General features: G+C 58.4%; 1 protein-coding gene across 2 annotated transcripts in view; it reads left to right on the top strand.

Annotated features, from left to right (window-relative positions):
• SLC6A3 (solute carrier family 6 member 3) overlaps positions 1–17159 on the top strand; it is a 35678-nt gene that overhangs the window by 8495 nt on the left and 10024 nt on the right. For both annotated transcript variants that reach the window (XM_074355764.1, XM_074355753.1), the window contains exons 4-9: positions 1704–1923; positions 10091–10229; positions 10891–11025; positions 12265–12368; positions 13735–13859; positions 16404–16516. In XM_074355764.1, the coding sequence (XP_074211865.1) occupies positions 1704–1923; positions 10091–10229; positions 10891–11025; positions 12265–12368; positions 13735–13859; positions 16404–16516 (836 nt within the window). The remainder of the gene's footprint in view (positions 1–1703; positions 1924–10090; positions 10230–10890; positions 11026–12264; positions 12369–13734; positions 13860–16403; positions 16517–17159) is intronic.

Genomic DNA, 17159 nt, shown 5'->3' with positions numbered 1-17159 from the left:
TGCCTAGTGTTTGAGCAAAAGCCCCTCTGAATTCCCAGAGTTTCGAGCTGAGGGTTTGCTGTGCAGAGTTTTCACCTTCCAAAGATCACAAGCCCGGATCCACAGCCAGCTCACCGCCGGGAAAACCCTCCGTGATGCTCCTCGGAACAGCCCCGAAGGCTCGGCCCCCCGGGCGAGCCCGCTGGGACTCTGCCGCCTCCTCAGGAGTGGGCGAGCGGGATCGTTCCATCTTGGAGAGGGCCTTCCGAAGGGAGCGCGTGGGTCCTGCCATCACTGCTGCCAAGCGTGTCTTCCAAGGGGGGTGACATGTGAGTGGATTTCGGGTAAATCACCCCCGACTGCAGCCTCAGGAAGCCACGGGCCTTCAAGTTCCTCCTTCACGTCACTTGCAGCCCAGCCACACTCCGATATTAAACTCCTGTGTCTAATATCCACACACAGATGAATGGTGGTGCTCTCTTTTTGCTTTCAGGGTAGAAAGCAAACTCTACCGAAGTGTCCTGAGCATGAGAATAGCTCAGGTTTTATCAGTTGGACCCATAAAAGCAAGCCAGGCCACTCCTGCAAAAGCTGTGCTCCGCCCTGGCCACCAGCAGGCAAGACAGGGCCTGGCACGTGGGAGTTGCAGCCCGAGCCAGTCCTCCTCACAGAGCTGGGAAGGGATGTGGAAATAAAAGAACTCTGCGTGGGGCTGGATAAAGTAAACGTGACAGTGCTTGTCCAGGGAGGACCTCGAATAGAGAGGGGCTCCCTGACCAACGGAAGGTCTTCTACTGCCAGACCGTCTGTCCCCCACAGTCAGGCTGGCACAGCTCAGAGACTGCTCACCACTCTGCTCTGCTCCAAGAGTCAGTGACTGTTCCAAATTCCAGGTGTTGTGATCCAGAAAAGTCACACTGAAAGGCCCTGGTGACCATAAGAGACCCTGGAGGGTCATATATGAATGACACTGGCGGCCCTGGATGGTCATGCACGGCCCTGGGTGGCATTAGGTGGCTCTGTAGCTGTGTGGACCCAGATGACTCTGCCCTGAGTAGTCTTGAGGGGGCGTGACTGGCCATGGCTGAACATGAATGACCTGGATGGCCCTGGGAAGCCCAGGTAGGCATGGACGGTCTCGGATGCCCTCGATGGTCCTGGATGAGCCTGGATGGCTGTGATTGGCTGTGGAAGACCCTTGTTGTCCTTCAGTGACTCTTGGTGGCCTGGATGGCCATGGGCGACCCTGGATGTTCCTGGGTGACCCTGGAGGGCCCTCTGGCTCTGTTGGCAAGGGCAGCCCTGGAGGTCCCTGGGGGGCCCTGAATGGTTGGGGGTGGCCTTTGTTGACTCTTGGTGGTGTTCTGTAACATTGGGTGGCTGTGGGTGATTCTGATGGTTTTGTATGGCCAGCGGCCCTGGGTTGGGTGGCCCTGGGTGGCCCAGAGTGGCCCAGAGTGGCCCTAGGTGACCATAAGTGAGCCTGCATGAGTGGCTGTGAGGGGCGTGGCTAGCCACGGGCGGGCCTTAGCTACCTGTGTGTCTGCAGTGACCTGGCTGTGCCAGGGGGTCCTGGGTGCCCCTGTGTGTCTGGTAGACGTGGACGGCCTAGATGGCGCGATTGCACCCCCCCTTCCGCTCGTCTTCCCGAGCGTCTGAAGGCGCTGGCGGCTTTGGGGCTGCTGGGGTGGGGAGGCGGGGGCTGACGGCGCTGCGTCCCGCAGGCGTGGGCTACACGGTCATCCTCATCTCGCTCTACGTGGGCTTCTTCTACAACGTCATCATCGCCTGGGCGCTGCACTACCTCTTCTCCTCCTTCAGCGCCGAGCTGCCCTGGACCGGCTGCAACAACTCCTGGAACAGCCCCAACTGCTCCGACGCCCGCGGCTCCGGCCCCGGCCCCAACGACTCCTTCAGGACCACGCCGGCCGCCGAGTACTTCGAGTGAGTGGGGCCCTGCGGGTCCTGCCGGGTCCGCCCTGGGGAGGGCGGAGGCCGGGCAGGCGCCGCGGCGGCCCCAGGTCAGCGCCCGCCCGGAATCCAGGCAGGTTTGGGAGAGACGGTTGCCCAGAGGAGCCAGGCTCTGTCACTGGGTGGCCCCCTCTGTGACGTGATCCTGAAGGGGTGTCCCTGAGCTGAGGACACCCTGCTGTCACGCAGACACCCAGGTCCACGAATGTGCAGGGCCAGTGGCAGCCGCCGCGAGGGGGCGGGGCAGGCTCTGCGAGGACCCCTCCCCCAGACCCGCTCCCCCCCCACCCCACCCCCAGTGTCCTGACGTCCTGACTGAAGCAGCTCCTCTTAAGGAATATCCAGAGCGCCTCCCACCAGCTTCAAAGTTCGCGCTGACTGGTGTTCCTCCTTGGGGCTGAAGTCCTCCTGCGTAGTTAGGTGCAGTCTGCTCGTGTTTACAGGTAAAAATGATGCCACTTACAATTCAGAAAAAGGAATCTCAACCAATAAAAATCAAGTGATTCAGGTTTTAACAGCAAGTGGGAACCGCAAAACTCGTTTTGAGTTAGAAAACCCTGAGACTGAAGGTGAGGAGGCCTCGCTGCGGAAGCGCTGAAGTCCGTCACGGTGGGAGGGCCGGGCCCCGGGGCTGAGCAGAGCCACCCGCCCGGCCTCGCTGAGCAGAGGGTGGACCCTGGCCTTCCCTGCGGGGAAGGGGCCGCCCGCTCCTGGGGCCCCGTCTAGATGGGTGAGGCCCCTCAGACGTGCAGGAGAGGAGAGCAGAGCCTCCGGGCCCCAGGAGGATTCGTCGCCTGGACGCAGGAGCAGCCAGAAGGGCAGGGCTCGCGGACCCGCGGACTGGAGCCTCCGGCTGTGACGCGTGGCAGACAGGCAGAGCCTGAGCCCTGTGCTCTGGGATCCTTGCTCAGGCGTTGTTGGGGACAGCGTGGTCGGGGGCGAGGGGTGTGTGTGAAGGGGCCTGCTCATGCTCCTGTGGTTTGGGATTGGAGACAGAAGGAGTGTGCGGAGGGGAGGGAGTGAAGTTCCGTGATGGGGAGGTGGGGCCACTGCGAGCCCGCCTGCCGGGCGGGAGAAGGGAGGCTCCAAAGCCGAGGCTGGGCCTTGGCCTCCAGAGCTCTCAGGAGGGGCGAGCTGGTTCCCAAGATGGGCTGGAGACAGGAGGCCCCCGGGAACGGCCCCTGGGATCGGCCCCCTTAGATCTGCCTCCAAGAGCCGCAGGTGGGCAGACCCACGAGAAGGGGAGACGCAGTGCGGCTACCTGGGCGTGTGTGACAAGCAGACAGGGAATGGTAGATCTGTCCAGAAAAGGGCAGCAGAGTATTGGTCGGAGTCAGGTTTGCAGTTCTCAGGAGCTCGCCGCGGGCTGGTCCGCTACTGTGTTTCCCAAATTTCATAGCGACTCGTGAACAGGTCGAGGCCAGGGCTGCTCGCATTCTCGCCACGTGGCCCAGCTCGGGGTTCACGAGTGACGGAGAGAAGAGGCCGGCAGGGGCGGGGGAGCCCCTGCACCAGGAAGCCGAGGCGCAGACGTGGTCTCAGCTCCCGCTAGAGCCGGCTTTAATTTATCATTTCACCCACAAAACTGGCTAGATTGTTGAGCTAGTGTGTCTTTTCAAATTTTGAGATGGATTTAGGTGCCATTTAGAACACTTAGAAGCTTTCTGAGATGTCAGAGGTGCCAGTAACACTGCCATCTGGGGACACTCGTCTTCTGTTGGGGGCGTAGGAGGGGCCGAGTTACCCAAGTGATTTTCAGGTAAGAAAAATAGGAGGAAAACCTGATCCATCTAGTGATTTGTTATTAAGAATGCTAGAAAGGAAGAATATATGCGACCCGTGAATTGAAAGGAAAAAAAGAGCAGACCAGTGGAGTCCGTCTGGAAGCTCCCAGCCTGGAAGGGAGGACCCTCCCCGGGAAGGGCTGTCACAGTGGCAGGTGACCCTCCGAGGCTGGAGGTGACCCCGGGGCAAAGGCGGGGCCGTGGAAGGTCTGTGGCGAAGTCATCGATCACTAACAACACGGTGAGTTACTAAACTGTGCTGAGGATTCCCCGGGTGACTTCACTAACGGTGCTGACTGCGTTGCCCCGAGACAGGCCCCAGTGACTGTCAGGCCTGCAAGGGTTCTCTGGAATTGAAACTCACTTTATAAAGTGGGTCATCGTGAGAAGCATTGCATGTTTCTGAAGGCACGTCCCACCACGAAATGCCACAAAGGCCAAGGTAGCTGTGACCATTGAAGTAGGAAAGCTGCACGTCCTGCAAAGCGTGTGTGGCTTTGGAAACCCCCAGATAGGCCCCCGTAACACCAACCAGCCTTAGATTTCCCTCAGTTCCATAAATACTTATTAAAGCCTCCTTCACCTTCTTTCTAATATAAACTAGAAAGCTATGTATTTAAAGCTACAGATTTGCCTCCAAGAGGCGGCTTTAGCTGCCTCCTGCATGTTGGGCACAGTGGGGTCTCACTGTCATCAGTTTAAAGTACCCCCTGATCTGCCTTGTGACTTCTTCTTTGACTTACAGGACATTTTAAAAGTTTGTCGTTTGATTTTGAAATGTTTAGAGGTTTTCTAGACATATTTCTGTTACTGATTTCTGATTTAATTCTGACTCGGTGAGATAATATGTTTATAAAGCTCCATTGTTTCAAAATACACTGAGACTTGTCACCCAGGATGTGGTTTATCCTGGCGCATGTTCCACATGCCCTTAAGAAGAACGTGTGTCCAGCCCGGTCGTGCTGGCTCCGGTCTGCCCGGGCCTCCCACAGCCTCGCTGCCTGTTTGCTCCGCCAGTTACTGAGGGAGGGGTCAGAAATCTCAGCCATAATCTCTCATGGATTTGCCTGCTTCTCTTTACAGTTCTATCCGTTTTTGCTTCATTCATGTATTTTGAAGCTCTCTTTCTGAAGGACATGGATGTTTGTGAATATCAAGTCTTTTATTTTTGTTCTGCTTTCTTGGTTTTGCTTTTAATATTTCTGAAAGTTTAATGGAAATTATAAGCCTATAAAAGTGATCATTATTGAGTTTGATTTTGTTTCAAATGTATGAACCGAGACTATACTGAGTTACTTAAAGGTGATGAAGAGTGCTCCCTAGCTATTAGTACCTTTAAGAATTTTCCAGGACGTAATTGGTGGACCAGACATTGGTACCGGAACAGGGCCACCTTGGTCATGAATAAAGAGTGAAACCCTCTATTAAGTGAAAAAATAAATACGCTATGAAAAGACAGGAACCTCCAGAATAGGTAACATCAAGCCTTTTAATCGACTCCGCTCCCTTATGAAGTGTCCCTCTTGGTGATACTCACCCTGCTGATGTCAGCTTTTCCTGGTGCTCTTATGAGCACCCCAGCTTTCCTGTGAGTAGTGTTCACATGAGATTTCTTCTTCTATCCTGTTAAATCCCACCGTACGTGTCATATTTAGAGAGGGCTTCACGTAAACAGCAGAGAGTTGGCTCTTGGCTGTTAGTTCACTGTGACGATCTCTGTCCGTTAGTTCCAGTGTCCAGTCAGTAACTGTCAGTATGGTTGGGGTTAAGTCTCTCATCTTGCTATTTTTTGTCCAATTTGTCCCATCTCTTCACTGTTTATTGTTGTTTCCTCTGTTTACTTCTTCTTTCGAATTAATTTCTGGCTTCCGCTTCATCTGCACCGTTTGCTAATAAGCTGTAGCTCTCTGTTCTACTTTCCTGGTGGCTACGCTAGGGTCTGCAGGGTACAGCTTTCAGTCACCACAGTCCGCCTTCGGATGACATCACACGGCTTCACGTATGATGTAAGGCCCTCACAACGATGTGTTTCCATTTTTCTCTCATGTCCTTTGTGCAACTGTTGTCATAGGGTTTGTTTCTATATGTTATAAACTCCATATGTTGTTACTATCTTTGCTTTAAACATTTTAAATAAATTGAAAACCGAAAAAGATCTTTTCTATCTATGCACGTAGTCAGCGCTTCCGGGACCCCTCTCCCCTGATGCAGATCCAGGTTCCCACCTGGCATCGCTTCCTTCCATCTGAAGAACTCCCTTTGACGTTTCTTGCAGTGTAGACTCCTTACAGGGTAGTCGTGCTGGCAATGAACTCTTGTAGCCTTAGTTTTTCTGAAAAGCATGTTGCCTTCTTTAGGGGGCATTTTTAAAATTGTAGTAACATTCATCCCATGGAATTTACCATTTTAACCATTTTTAAATGTACAATTCAGTGGTATTAAAAATAGTCACACGGTTGTGCAACCGTCACCATCATCTGCCTCCAGAACTTCATCCCCTGAAACTGAACTCAACCCATTAAACGCTAACTCCCCGTCTCCCTCCCCGACCCCCAGCACCCACACTGTACGTTGTGTCTCTGTGAATCTGGTGGCCCTGGGGACCTCGGATAGGTGGACTCATACAGTATTTGTCCTTCGTATCTTGCTTCTCTTACTGAGCATAATGTTGTCAAAGTTCATCCATGTTGTAGCAGGTGTCAGGAATCCACTCCTTTAAAGCTGAATCACATGCTGCTGTGTGTATGGACCACGCTGAGTTCATCCATCATCCACCAGTGGACACTGGGGTTGCTTCCACCCTTTGGCTACTGTGAATAGCGCTGCTGTGAACATGGGTGCATGAGTCCCTCCTTCCAGTTCTTTTGAGATAGACCCAGAAGTGGGACTTCTGGGTCATATGATAGTTCTGTTTATTTTTTTGAGGAACCACCATACCCTTTTCCGCAGGACCATTTTATGTACATTCCCACCAGCGATGCATAAGGACTCCAGTTTGTCCACATCCTGGGTCCTTGATTTCTGATTTTTTCCCAACAGTAGCCATCCTGATGAGAATGGAATTGTCTCCCATTGTGGTTTCGACTTGCTTTTCTCTCATGACTAGTGACTCGCGCATCACTGTCTGTGTTTACTGGCCGTCTGTGTGTCTTCTTCGGAGGAATGTTTATTCAAGCCCTTCGCCTGTTTTCAAACTGAGTGGTTTGGTTTCCTGTTGCTGTTGTTGCATTTTAGGGGCTCTTTACATATTCTGGATACTAACCCTTATCAGATGCGTGGCCTGCAAGTGTTTTCTCCCACTCTGTTGGTTGCCTTTTCACTCTCCTAGTAGCATCTTTGACGCAGGAAAATTTTCAGTTTCGACAAAGTTAATTTATCTATTTTTGTGCTTTGGGCTTCATATCAAAAACCCATTGGCAAACCCAAAGGCATGAAGACTTCCCCCATTTCCTCCAGGAGGTTTATCATTTGCGCCCTTGCATTTAGTCTCTCACCGGTTTTGAACCAGATTTGCATCTGGTGTGAGGGAGCCAGTGACTGTCTTTCTGCTGGTCGTGGGTCCCTTTTCCTTGCTGCTTCTTGTGTCTAGTGATTTTTTTACCGCACGCTCAACTTGAGGAGTTTCACATTTGTGGGTGTTTAGATTTTCTTGTCTTTCTTTAAAGAACATGAGATTTGTTCTGGCAGGAAGTTAATTTGCTCGCTGTATCGGGTTATCCTTTTGAAGCTGGCTTTAAAGCTTGTTGACATGGTTCCTGGGTGGCCCTTGCTTTGGGGACAGTCTGTTCGCCTGCTGCAGTGCGGCTTTCCCAGGGCCGGGGCGCGCGAGCTCTGAGGGCTGTTCTGCAGCCGCGCTGCCGACCCGCACGGCCTCCTGGGAGTCTGGGGGTCCTGGGGAGGCCCGCTCTAGCGCCTCGGGCTGCCCGGGCTCCAACCCTGCTTCCTGCGCCCAGCAAGACCCTGCGCCGCGCTCAGCACCCCTGCCCGGCCATCGGGAGGGGCCTCCAGGCAGGAAGCTGGGCAGGAGGGCTTAGCCATGCGTCACCTCCAGGCCTGGGTCTGAAAACCCTCGCCTGGTTTGTCTCGCTTCATTGCTTTGTCCAGTTTTCTGGTCTTCGGCGATGTCGCTCTCTCATGGCCGGAGCAGAGGGCCCCCACCCCCTCCCCACAGCAGCCATCTCCCTCCTGGCAGAGCACGGCATCTGGCGTTCCCTGAGCCAAAGTCCGCTTTGCTGTTCTCTGCCTCTGGGTTAGGCTGGGGCCTCACCCCTTGGTGCCGGGGCCCTCATCTGTGCATGGGTGAGGGGGCCGCCATGCAGGTTCAGCGAGGCTGTGCCTCAGGTGCTCTCACGTCATCCAGATGCAGGATGGCACAACCACAAACTCACCTGGAAAAGGAGCCCAGCCGACAGTGGGAGTCTGTGCCTTCCCCAAGGCTGGCCACGGCCCGGGCCTCTCCGTCGGATGCCCCAGACCACTTACAGCTGCAGAAACGCCTGTTTCAGCCCCAGACCAGCTGCCCCGTTGTCCCCCACCGTCCCTCCAGGCCGTGCTCCTGCTCTTAGGCAGCATCGTCCCTGCCCCGCTGCTGTCCTTGCTGACTGGGGGGGGCTGCCCCGCATGGCGAAGGGGCACAGTGGCCCCTTCCCGGGCTGACAGCAACCTGGAGAGGCCTGGCCTCTGTCTGTGGGACGTCACACAACTTCAAAGCAAGATGGCTTTTTAGTCTTGGAGAAGAGCATCGAACCAGTTGGATTTGAAATGTCTGAACGTGGAACCAGTGCCTGGGCCTCCCCTCCCCCTGCCCTCACCAGGAGAGCTGAGCGCTTTCTGTGGAGCCCCGCCCTGTTGGCCTGGGAGGCCACGGATGCCTGTGGGCCGCAGTGCTCCTTTCGCAGGCCGATGGTAAAGGGCCGTCCGCCCCCAGGTGTGGGTGCATACCCTGGCAGGTGCGTGTGTGAGGAGGCTGAGGTGCAGCTGGATTGCATGGAGAGGGTCCGTCTCTCACACAGCCACCTTTTGACAGTGTGGCTTCACCTGGCGGTGCCAGCCCGTTGCTGGAGAGAAGGTCGGGGTGATAAGACCTGGCTGGGGTGGGTGGGACAAGAGGGGACACTGGGCAGCAGGCGCAGCGCCAGCGCTGAGCTAGGGGGAGGAGAGGAAGATGCTGGGAGTTCTACCGCCCCAGAAATCTGGAGGAGACGCCAGGGAGGGCAGCCCCGGGGAGGACAGGCAGGCACGGCAGGCTGAGCGGTGTCCCGCAGTGGCCTCCTCCCGCGCGCCCACCCTGGAGTGCGCAGGTGCGCCTCCCAGACCTCTCTCCATGCCTGTCATGGCCTCCCTTGCCTCCCCTGCTGCGAGACTGTGATGCTCTGAAGACCCGAGTTCCTTCTACATGCCACCACAATGCCTGAAGCTGGCGGAAAGCTCTGGAAAGCTGGGTCTGCAGCATCCCACCCTGGAGCCAGAATTACTTCCTAGGGATCCAGGCAAACTCGGTTGCTGCCAGCGACTCCTTTCACAGCCCGGCTCCTCCACTCCCTGAGGCAGCAGGACAGCCATGGAGTCGCCTTCGATTGATTCAAAACTCCTGCCTGCGAAGGAGAGGCAGCAGGTGTGCCGGGGACATGACGGTGCTGCCTCCTTCCCCACAGATGGTCACCAGGACTTAACAGGATCCTGTGCAGACAAGTGCCCAGATCCCTGCCTGGCACAGGGCGTGCACCTCTGGCCATGAGTTCCGTCCCCTCTGCACAGCCTCCTGTTCTGCCCCTGTGACGGAGCCCCCACAAGACGGGTCCCTAAGCGGGGCCGTCCTGAGTCTGTGGGATCCCCCCTGACGCAGCTGGAGCTGTGGGAGCAGGTGTTGTCCGCTGCCACCGTTAGAGAACAGCCAGGCACTGTGCGTCCTGCTTTATTGCTCTGAGTCCACTCGGCCTCCTCCCTGCCAGAAGTGGCTCTGGGCCGTCCAGCAGGCAGCAGCGGCTCTGCCCCACGGAGCAGCGTCCCCTGGTTCTGCAGCTCCTTTCCTTCAAAGACCCCGGTGCCCTTCCCTCTTCCAGTTCCAAAAAGCAGGGGTGCTGAGGGCCAGAGGCCAAGGCTGGGCTTCTGTGGGCTCCCGGAGAGCTCTGGCCCGTCTCCTCCAGTGGCCTTGAAGATGGACCTTGCATCTCCTCTAGGCTGGGGGCACCTGGCCCTTCTGGGGTGGGTAGGGGGTCTCCGGGCCCATCAGGCCAGGCCCTTCCTGCCAAGCCAAGTTGGGGAAGGTGGGTCTTGGGGCAGGCTCGGCCATCCAGTTCTGGCTCTGGGCAGGAGGCAGCACCCCTGCAGGACCCCACCTCCTCCCTCCTGTCCAGGCGTGGTGTGCTGCATCTGCACGAGAGCCACGGCATCGACGACCTGGGCCCGCCCCGCTGGCAGCTCGCATCCTGCCTGGTGCTGGTCATCGTCCTGCTCTATTTCAGCTTGTGGAAGGGAGTGAAGACCTCTGGGAAGGTGAGGCTCAGGGCTGCCCCCTGGGGAGTGGACAGGTGGGCGTGGTCGGGGAGTGGACAGGTGGGCGTGGTCAGGGAGTGGGCAGGTAGCTCTGGCTGAGAAACGGTGTCAAGGGGAAATGCACCCACAGCAGAGTGTTTTCAGCATGAAGACCAGCACAACACAAATTGGTTTTTGCCCATGAAAATATGTGGGCTCCCAAAGCAACACTGACCAAGCCGTGACCATCACTTGGGACAATACTCGCAGTGCAGTTCCAGCACACGAGCCTTCCAACGACAGGCGCCCTCCTCCTCACCACCCCCAGCCCAGAGGCCACCTTTCACGCATAATCCAGGTGCACATTCACAGTCAGTGCAAATTCATCCCCACCTCACTCACCGGAAGTGCAGCCACTCCTACAGCAGCAGGGCGAATGCAGACTAGGAATGTTCCTTCCCTGCCAAGCTGTTTGTCCTGCTTTAATCCCTGGGAAGGACGTGCAGGGCAGAGGGCATTTAGCAGTCTGGCTCCAGCCGGCATTTGCTGAGCTGGTGTCCTGTAGATGTTTGGGGTGTCGGGCTTCCCAGTTTGAGGCCCCTCCTCAAACCCTCAGGGTGACCCTGTGCCTGTTCCTGCCCACGGGTGGCCGGGGCCGCCCAGTGATGCCTCCTCTCACCAGGTCGTGTGGATCACAGCCACCATGCCGTACGTGGTCCTCTTTGCTCTGCTCCTGCGAGGAATCACTCTGCCTGGGGCCATGGACGGCATCAGGGCATACCTGAGTGTGGACTTCCATCGGCTCTGCGAGGCCTCCGTGAGTACATCCATGGCTCGCCGCCCCGTGGTCCACAGGCACTGGCGTTCCGCAGCAGGAGACCCCAATGGCAGCTGCTGGGCGGGAACTTCTCACTCGCCCTGCAGTGCGCCCGGCTCTGTGGGAAGACCTGGCCCGCCAGGGAGAGCTCACCATCCAGTTGAGACGGGGACGGTGGGCACAGGAGGGGCTGAATGGACCAGATAAGGAAGTTTGGGGGACGCCACCTCGGTCTCTGCAGGAAGAGAGCGGAAGGCTGCTGCCACTCGACCTCCCCCCCTTGGCCCATCCCACTTCCTGGAGGAAGGCTCCGGTTCCTCATTCCTTGATCAGCACCTGTGGGGCTGCCAGTCTGCGCTAGGGGGCTGGGGCTGGGGGCTGCTCACCTGGCTCGCAGCCCTGAGCTCTGGCTCCGTGGGGGTGTTCCGAGCTAGACTGGGACGAGGTGACGTTGTGTGAACCAGGGAGTGATCTAATCACATCCCATCCAAAACTGAGTCCCCAGTCAAGCTGCAAATTTCTCCAGCAAAGAAAGAAAGAAATCTGGCCTGAAATACTTGGCGACAACCTCATGCAGAGACAAGGCTCGATTGGGCAACTGAAGGAGACGACGGGAGCGGGAGAGGGAGAGGCAGCAGCATTGCAGGGAAACCAGGCCCAGAAGTGGGAGTGGCCACTGGCAGGAGGCGGGAATTGTAGGAAATTCCAGTGGACTAGTTCTGGCAAATGGTGGGGGCCCCGTCAGCCACTCCAGGAGAAGCAAGCGGGGGAGGGGAGTGGGAGCTGGCGGTGCTGCTGGGTGGTGCTGGGTGGGGAGTGGGGCTCGTGGTGGGTGGAGGGGGCGGGGGAGGGCGCCGTGGCTCCGGCCCCAGGAACCTGGGAGGGGAGGAGCTGGCCACTGCGTGCTGCTCCTCCTGTGTGCTTCTGGCGCCGCGGTCTGGGGAGAAAGCAGACATGAGTGGGTGTCTCTGTCGAGGCACCAGCATCACACAGCATTTTGACAGATCAGTGCTGTCACGAGGGTCACGGGTCGTCACGCCGGCAACAGGAAATTGCAGGCTCTGCGCTCCTTTCATCAGGTTCCTTCACACCGGCGACCCGGGAAGGGCTTGTTCCCTGAGACGGTGTTTGCCCGGACCACGTGGTTGACGCCATCTGTCCTTGACCATGACCTTGAGTTTCAGTCCGACCCTGTCCGCCGTGACCTCTGACCACCCTGTCTCCCTCGGGCTCCTGCAGGTTTGGATCGATGCTGCCATCCAGATATGCTTCTCGCTGGGAGTTGGGCTTGGGGTCCTGATTGCCTTCTCCAGTTACAATAAGTTCACCAACAACTGCTACAGGTGAGTCCTGAGGTGCCGGAGGAGGGTCTGCAAAGTCAGGCGGGGGCATTGCTGATGTGGGGGCATGTCACTGACTTTTGGAAATGTTGTGTCCCTGGATGAAGGGAGAAGGGAATAATTTGTGCTTTCAAACCTCTAAGCCAAAATGGCTGTTGAAATGGAAATGAAACAGGGAAGCTACAGGCACAGTGTTTCCTGCTTCAAGGGAGGTTTTGAAGCAGGGAAGGTGTTGGCGCCCCCCTGGGAGGAAGTCTCCCGGATCCCCCCACCCCCAGGCCCTTCCCTCTGCCTCCCTCCTCCATCCCCTGCCCGGCTCCAGCTCGTCCTCCCAGTGCTCAGGGTCCACTCCTCTCCAGACGTCGCCCCCATGAGGAAGGGCCTGCACCAAGGGAGCCTGGGCCCCGGGGGACGTCCCAGACCCTGTGCAGCGGCACCCTGGTGCCCCAGCACCAGGCAGGCAGGACAGCAGCAGCACTGAGCGCCCACACCCGCGCTGGTGCCACAAGGCCCAGGATGCCCTGAGTGACCCGCAGCCACCTGCTGGACCCGAAATCCTTCTGAAAGCAGAACAAGAATTCCATCTGGGGCCCCTTTCTTTGACCTTTACGAGCCTCTGTTTATTTTCTTTCACATCATGAGGATAAAAATTCAGTAAAAGTACAAGGGTGCCCTCCGCACGGCAGGGCAGCTTCTGCCAGCCAACCCGGGCCCACCTGCGTCTGGGCGCTCTGCGGACGTCCTTGCAGCTGGCACCCGGAGGGCTGACCCCACACCTACCCCCTCCCTTGCTCTGGCCCTCTGAATCCCCAGCCCTTGGAGTGGGGTCCCCAGGCCAGCAGCATCAGACCCTGGGAGCATGTGGGAAATGCAGCATCTGTGGCTCCCCAGACCCACCCCGTCAGAGCCTGCATTTTAACTAGGTCCCTGGAAGGCACCTAGAAGCCCCGCCTGGCAGCCTCCGTGGAACAGGGGTGGGAACTCCCCCACCAGTCAGCTGCTCTGCCCACCCGGAGCCCCAGCGTTGCTGGTGGGGCAGTATCGCCTTCAGCACTGAGTCGAGAGTCCCAGGATCCTCTTGGTCCCCAGGCAAACATGGACAGTTGGTCACCATAGGGCCTGGATCGGCCGAAGTCTGGCCGGAGCCCAGAGCCCAGAGCCGCTCGGCGGGGGTCCCGTGGAAGGTCCCGTCACACAGCGGGCGGCAGCCTCCTGCAGGGCGGCCCGGGACAGGCGCTGTGGCTGCAGGAGCGGCTGCGGCACTCGTCTGGGGAAGCGCCTTCCCAGACACAGCAAATTACGAATAATGACAGGAAATTGCAGCGGCGCCGGGGCCGGGGCGCTGGGACAGCGTGTCTTGTTCTCACAGAGACGCGGTCATCACCACCTCCGTGAACTCCCTGACGAGCTTCTCCTCCGGCTTCGTGGTCTTCTCCTTCCTGGGCTACATGGCGCAGAAGCACAGCGTGCCCATCGGGGACGTGGCCAAGGACGGTGAGCCCCCCGCCTGACCTCGTGGCTCAGGCCGCCCAGTTCTCAAAAGGGGTTTCCCTGCAAAAGGACAGGGAAACGCAGAGGCCTGCAGAGCCCTTCCCAAGACTGCCGACTCCACTGAGGCTCAGGGGTGCGGCCACCTCCCCCGCCCCCTCCCTGCCCCTGCCTCTCGGACGGCCGTGCTGGGATGCTGAGGTCCGGGCACGCTGCCCCTTGGGGAGGCCACTCGGGCTGCAGGACGAGGGTCCGATTCCTGGTTCCCCTCATTCAGCAGTCCGCAGTCTTTGTTCACAACGGGGAGGGGACACGCAGCTGCACAGGGCTGCTCCAAGCAGCACAGACGGCCAGGCCGCAGAGCCAGGATCCGGACCGCAACGTAGTCAGCCAGAAGGAAGCTGGGCTGTTTTTGACACGAGCAGCTAAACTGTTCTAAAGCTTTTCCGCCAAACATCCAGCGGCCACGACACATTCAGATGGTAACAGCCAGGAAACCCCTGAAGTCTTAAGGTGGCAACAGAGAGCCATGTTCCCAACCTGCTCACCCAGCCAACGTGGGCCTGGCGTGTCTGCAAACTGAAGTCAGTGGAGGGGGCGCAGGCGGGCGGAGGGCATGGGTGCAGGTGAGGCAGGGAGCAGGCCTGGCCCCAGGGAGACAGAGCCCGGGGCCCGGCACAGATGCGGTGCCGAGAGGCTCTGAGTGCTGGGGCCCCCCAGGCATTGGGGGAAGGTCTGCTGGTTCTAGAACCTGTGTGGAGAGTCACGGCTTGGGCAGCCTGAAGCTAGGTCAGTCCAGGACTCCAGGGCCTCCGGGATCCCTGAGACCAGCCCCAGATCAGGGCTGGGCCCTTGCTTCCCCTGGGAGGCCCCTCTTCTCTGGGGGCCGGGGAGCTGCTGACCTCCTGGGTCTTCTTGCTCTTGGGTGGGAGGGTGGCGTTCAGGGAGGGGTCGGCCCCACTGAGCCCTGAGCTCTCGGCCATTCAGCCCATCATCCCACCGGCTTCTCGAGTTGCTGAGTGTTGGGAATCAGAGATTTGGAGACAGGGAGGATGGACAGACGGGCCCCTCTGAAACTACGGCAAGAAAGTTGGGGGCTGGGATGAAATCTCAGTACGTTTCCAGGTCCACATTCTTTCCTCTAGGAAAAAATTTCAATTAAGACAGGGGAAAGGGAACATAACGCAAACAAAACTCAGAGCAGAGAAATGTGCTCGCCTTCGCATTTGTGCATTTTGACCCTCTTTTGCCCTTTATTATGGTAAATAGCCGTAGCTGGCAAGAACCTCCATTAACCCCTGAGATTAAGCTGAATGTCTTCTGTGCGTTTCCTTGACAAGCAAAGTAAATGTCATTTATAGCCCTAATTCTCAGGGAAACGGTAAAATGTTACCTCGGGAACAGAAACGAAAGGCGAGGATGTTGCTACGTTCTACCGAGCGAGCGGGTGTCTTCCTGGCTTCCTGGTTCATGGCGTTTAGACTTCAGAGTGTTTCAAACCAGCCACCCACTAGTCCCGTGTTGGAAACCCTGCCCCTTCCGTGGGGCGTGCCCGGCCTGACACCAGGGCCTTGGGAGGTGGACCCTGGCTCTGGCCAGGGCCTTGGGAGGTGGACCCTGGCTCTGGCCTTTGATTCTCGGGAAGGATCAGGAAGTGCCCCGTTCCTATGGGCTGGTGCCAGACACAGGCCCCCCCACTAAGGCTGGGAGAACCAGGAAAGCTGTGCCCTACACCTCTGTTAGCTCAGGAGGCCGTGCCAGCGACCTACGTGTGCACGTCTTTGAAAATTAACCATGAAAATGGTCAGCTAGCACTCTCCTGTGGGAATATTTTTGACTTTGGGATCGACAGCAGCCAAACTGCCTGGAGTCTGGGTTGAGTCCTGCACTGCTCCCGTCCCCCACCTCCGCCCAGCCCCCACTTGCTGGGGCTGAGGGAGCCAGTGTGGCCCCCACGTGTGCCCTGACCCAGCACTCCCACTCCCAGTACGTCTCTGAGGCACCGTCGAGGGGGCTCGTGTGTGAGCAGAGATACACGCTCTGCAGGCAGCAGCATGTGGGAAGCACTCACTGATTGTGGCAGCTCTGCGTTCATCACGGGGTTTCTAAAGATCATCTTAGAGTCAGACATTGGTGCGGAAAAATACGGTGGTGGCTGCGTGAATGACAGCAAGCCCGCGTGTGAGCGTGTGCACGTGCGTCCACTACGAGCGTGGGGAGAACCAGCCAGCAGGCGCCCCCGGGGTTTTCAGGGATGAAGGGCAGGACCCCCAGAGGCCCCCCGCCCTCCTCCTCTCCCTGCGCCCCCACAGACCCGCATGGATGGGAGAGGTTTGGCGGAACAGTGGGGGCTGAACAAGGCCCTCCCCCCAGATGACCCCGTTTCCGGGGTCCTGACCCTGAGCCCACGGAGGGAGGGCTTTCCAGGGAGAGCAGGAGAGAAGGCATTGGGAGGGGTTCCACGGTCCTGTTGCTGGGGCGCTGGGCGGCCTCCCTGGCGGGGGCTGACCTGGAGCCAAAGCGCGGGGCGACCGGGGGGTCTGCTTCCAGGGCCGGGGCTGATCTTCATCATCTACCCCGAGGCGCTGGCCACGCTCCCGCTGTCCTCCGTCTGGGCCGTGGTTTTCTTCATCATGCTGCTAACCTTGGGGATTGACAGTGCTGTGAGTGACCTCAGTGCTCCACGTGCCCTGGGGCCCGCCGGTGGCAGTGGCTCACCTCCGCCTCGCAGACCAGACCGGCCCCGGGCTCTCCCTGGGGGTCCCCCAAGTTCCTGTGCTCACGCAGCCCCTGCATGGGAGGACGGAGGGGTCCCACAATTACGTGACCAGCTCACCCCTTGTTCTTTCCCTCGGGGGTGCCAGCCGCCCTCTCCCTGAGCCCTCTGAGGGTCCTAAACACACACACAACAGGGCAGGTCAGGCCAGCGGGCAGTGTAGGAAAATGAGGAAATGGGGTGGGGAGACCACGCAGAGCCCAGGCAGGCCCAGGAACTCGTGTTCCCTGCTCCTTAGCCACCAGGAGGAAGGGGTGCACATTCGGGGTGAGGGCGGGGGCAAAGCCTGGTCCAGTGAACGTCCTGTGGTGGCCATGGGCACTCAGGAGGCGGGTGGATGGGTCGGCTCTGGCCTCTGGACTTTCTCACGCTCCTCCTACTGGAGACCAACAGCTGAGAACTTGGGGTCCCCTGTTCACCCGAGCTTCCTGGGAAGTGCAGAGGACCACGAACCCTCCCCTTGTAAATGCTGGGTACACAGCTCCGCCTTCCGCCTCCATCTCCCAGCCAGCCTGGCCGCCCGCCCACTG

Source organism: Camelus bactrianus, chromosome 3 (genome assembly GCF_048773025.1).
Source record: "Camelus bactrianus isolate YW-2024 breed Bactrian camel chromosome 3, ASM4877302v1, whole genome shotgun sequence".
In the NCBI taxonomy this organism is placed as follows: domain Eukaryota; kingdom Metazoa; phylum Chordata; class Mammalia; order Artiodactyla; family Camelidae; genus Camelus; species Camelus bactrianus.
Note: the sequence above shows the minus strand (reverse complement) of the source record. Positions and strands in the feature narration are given on the sequence as shown.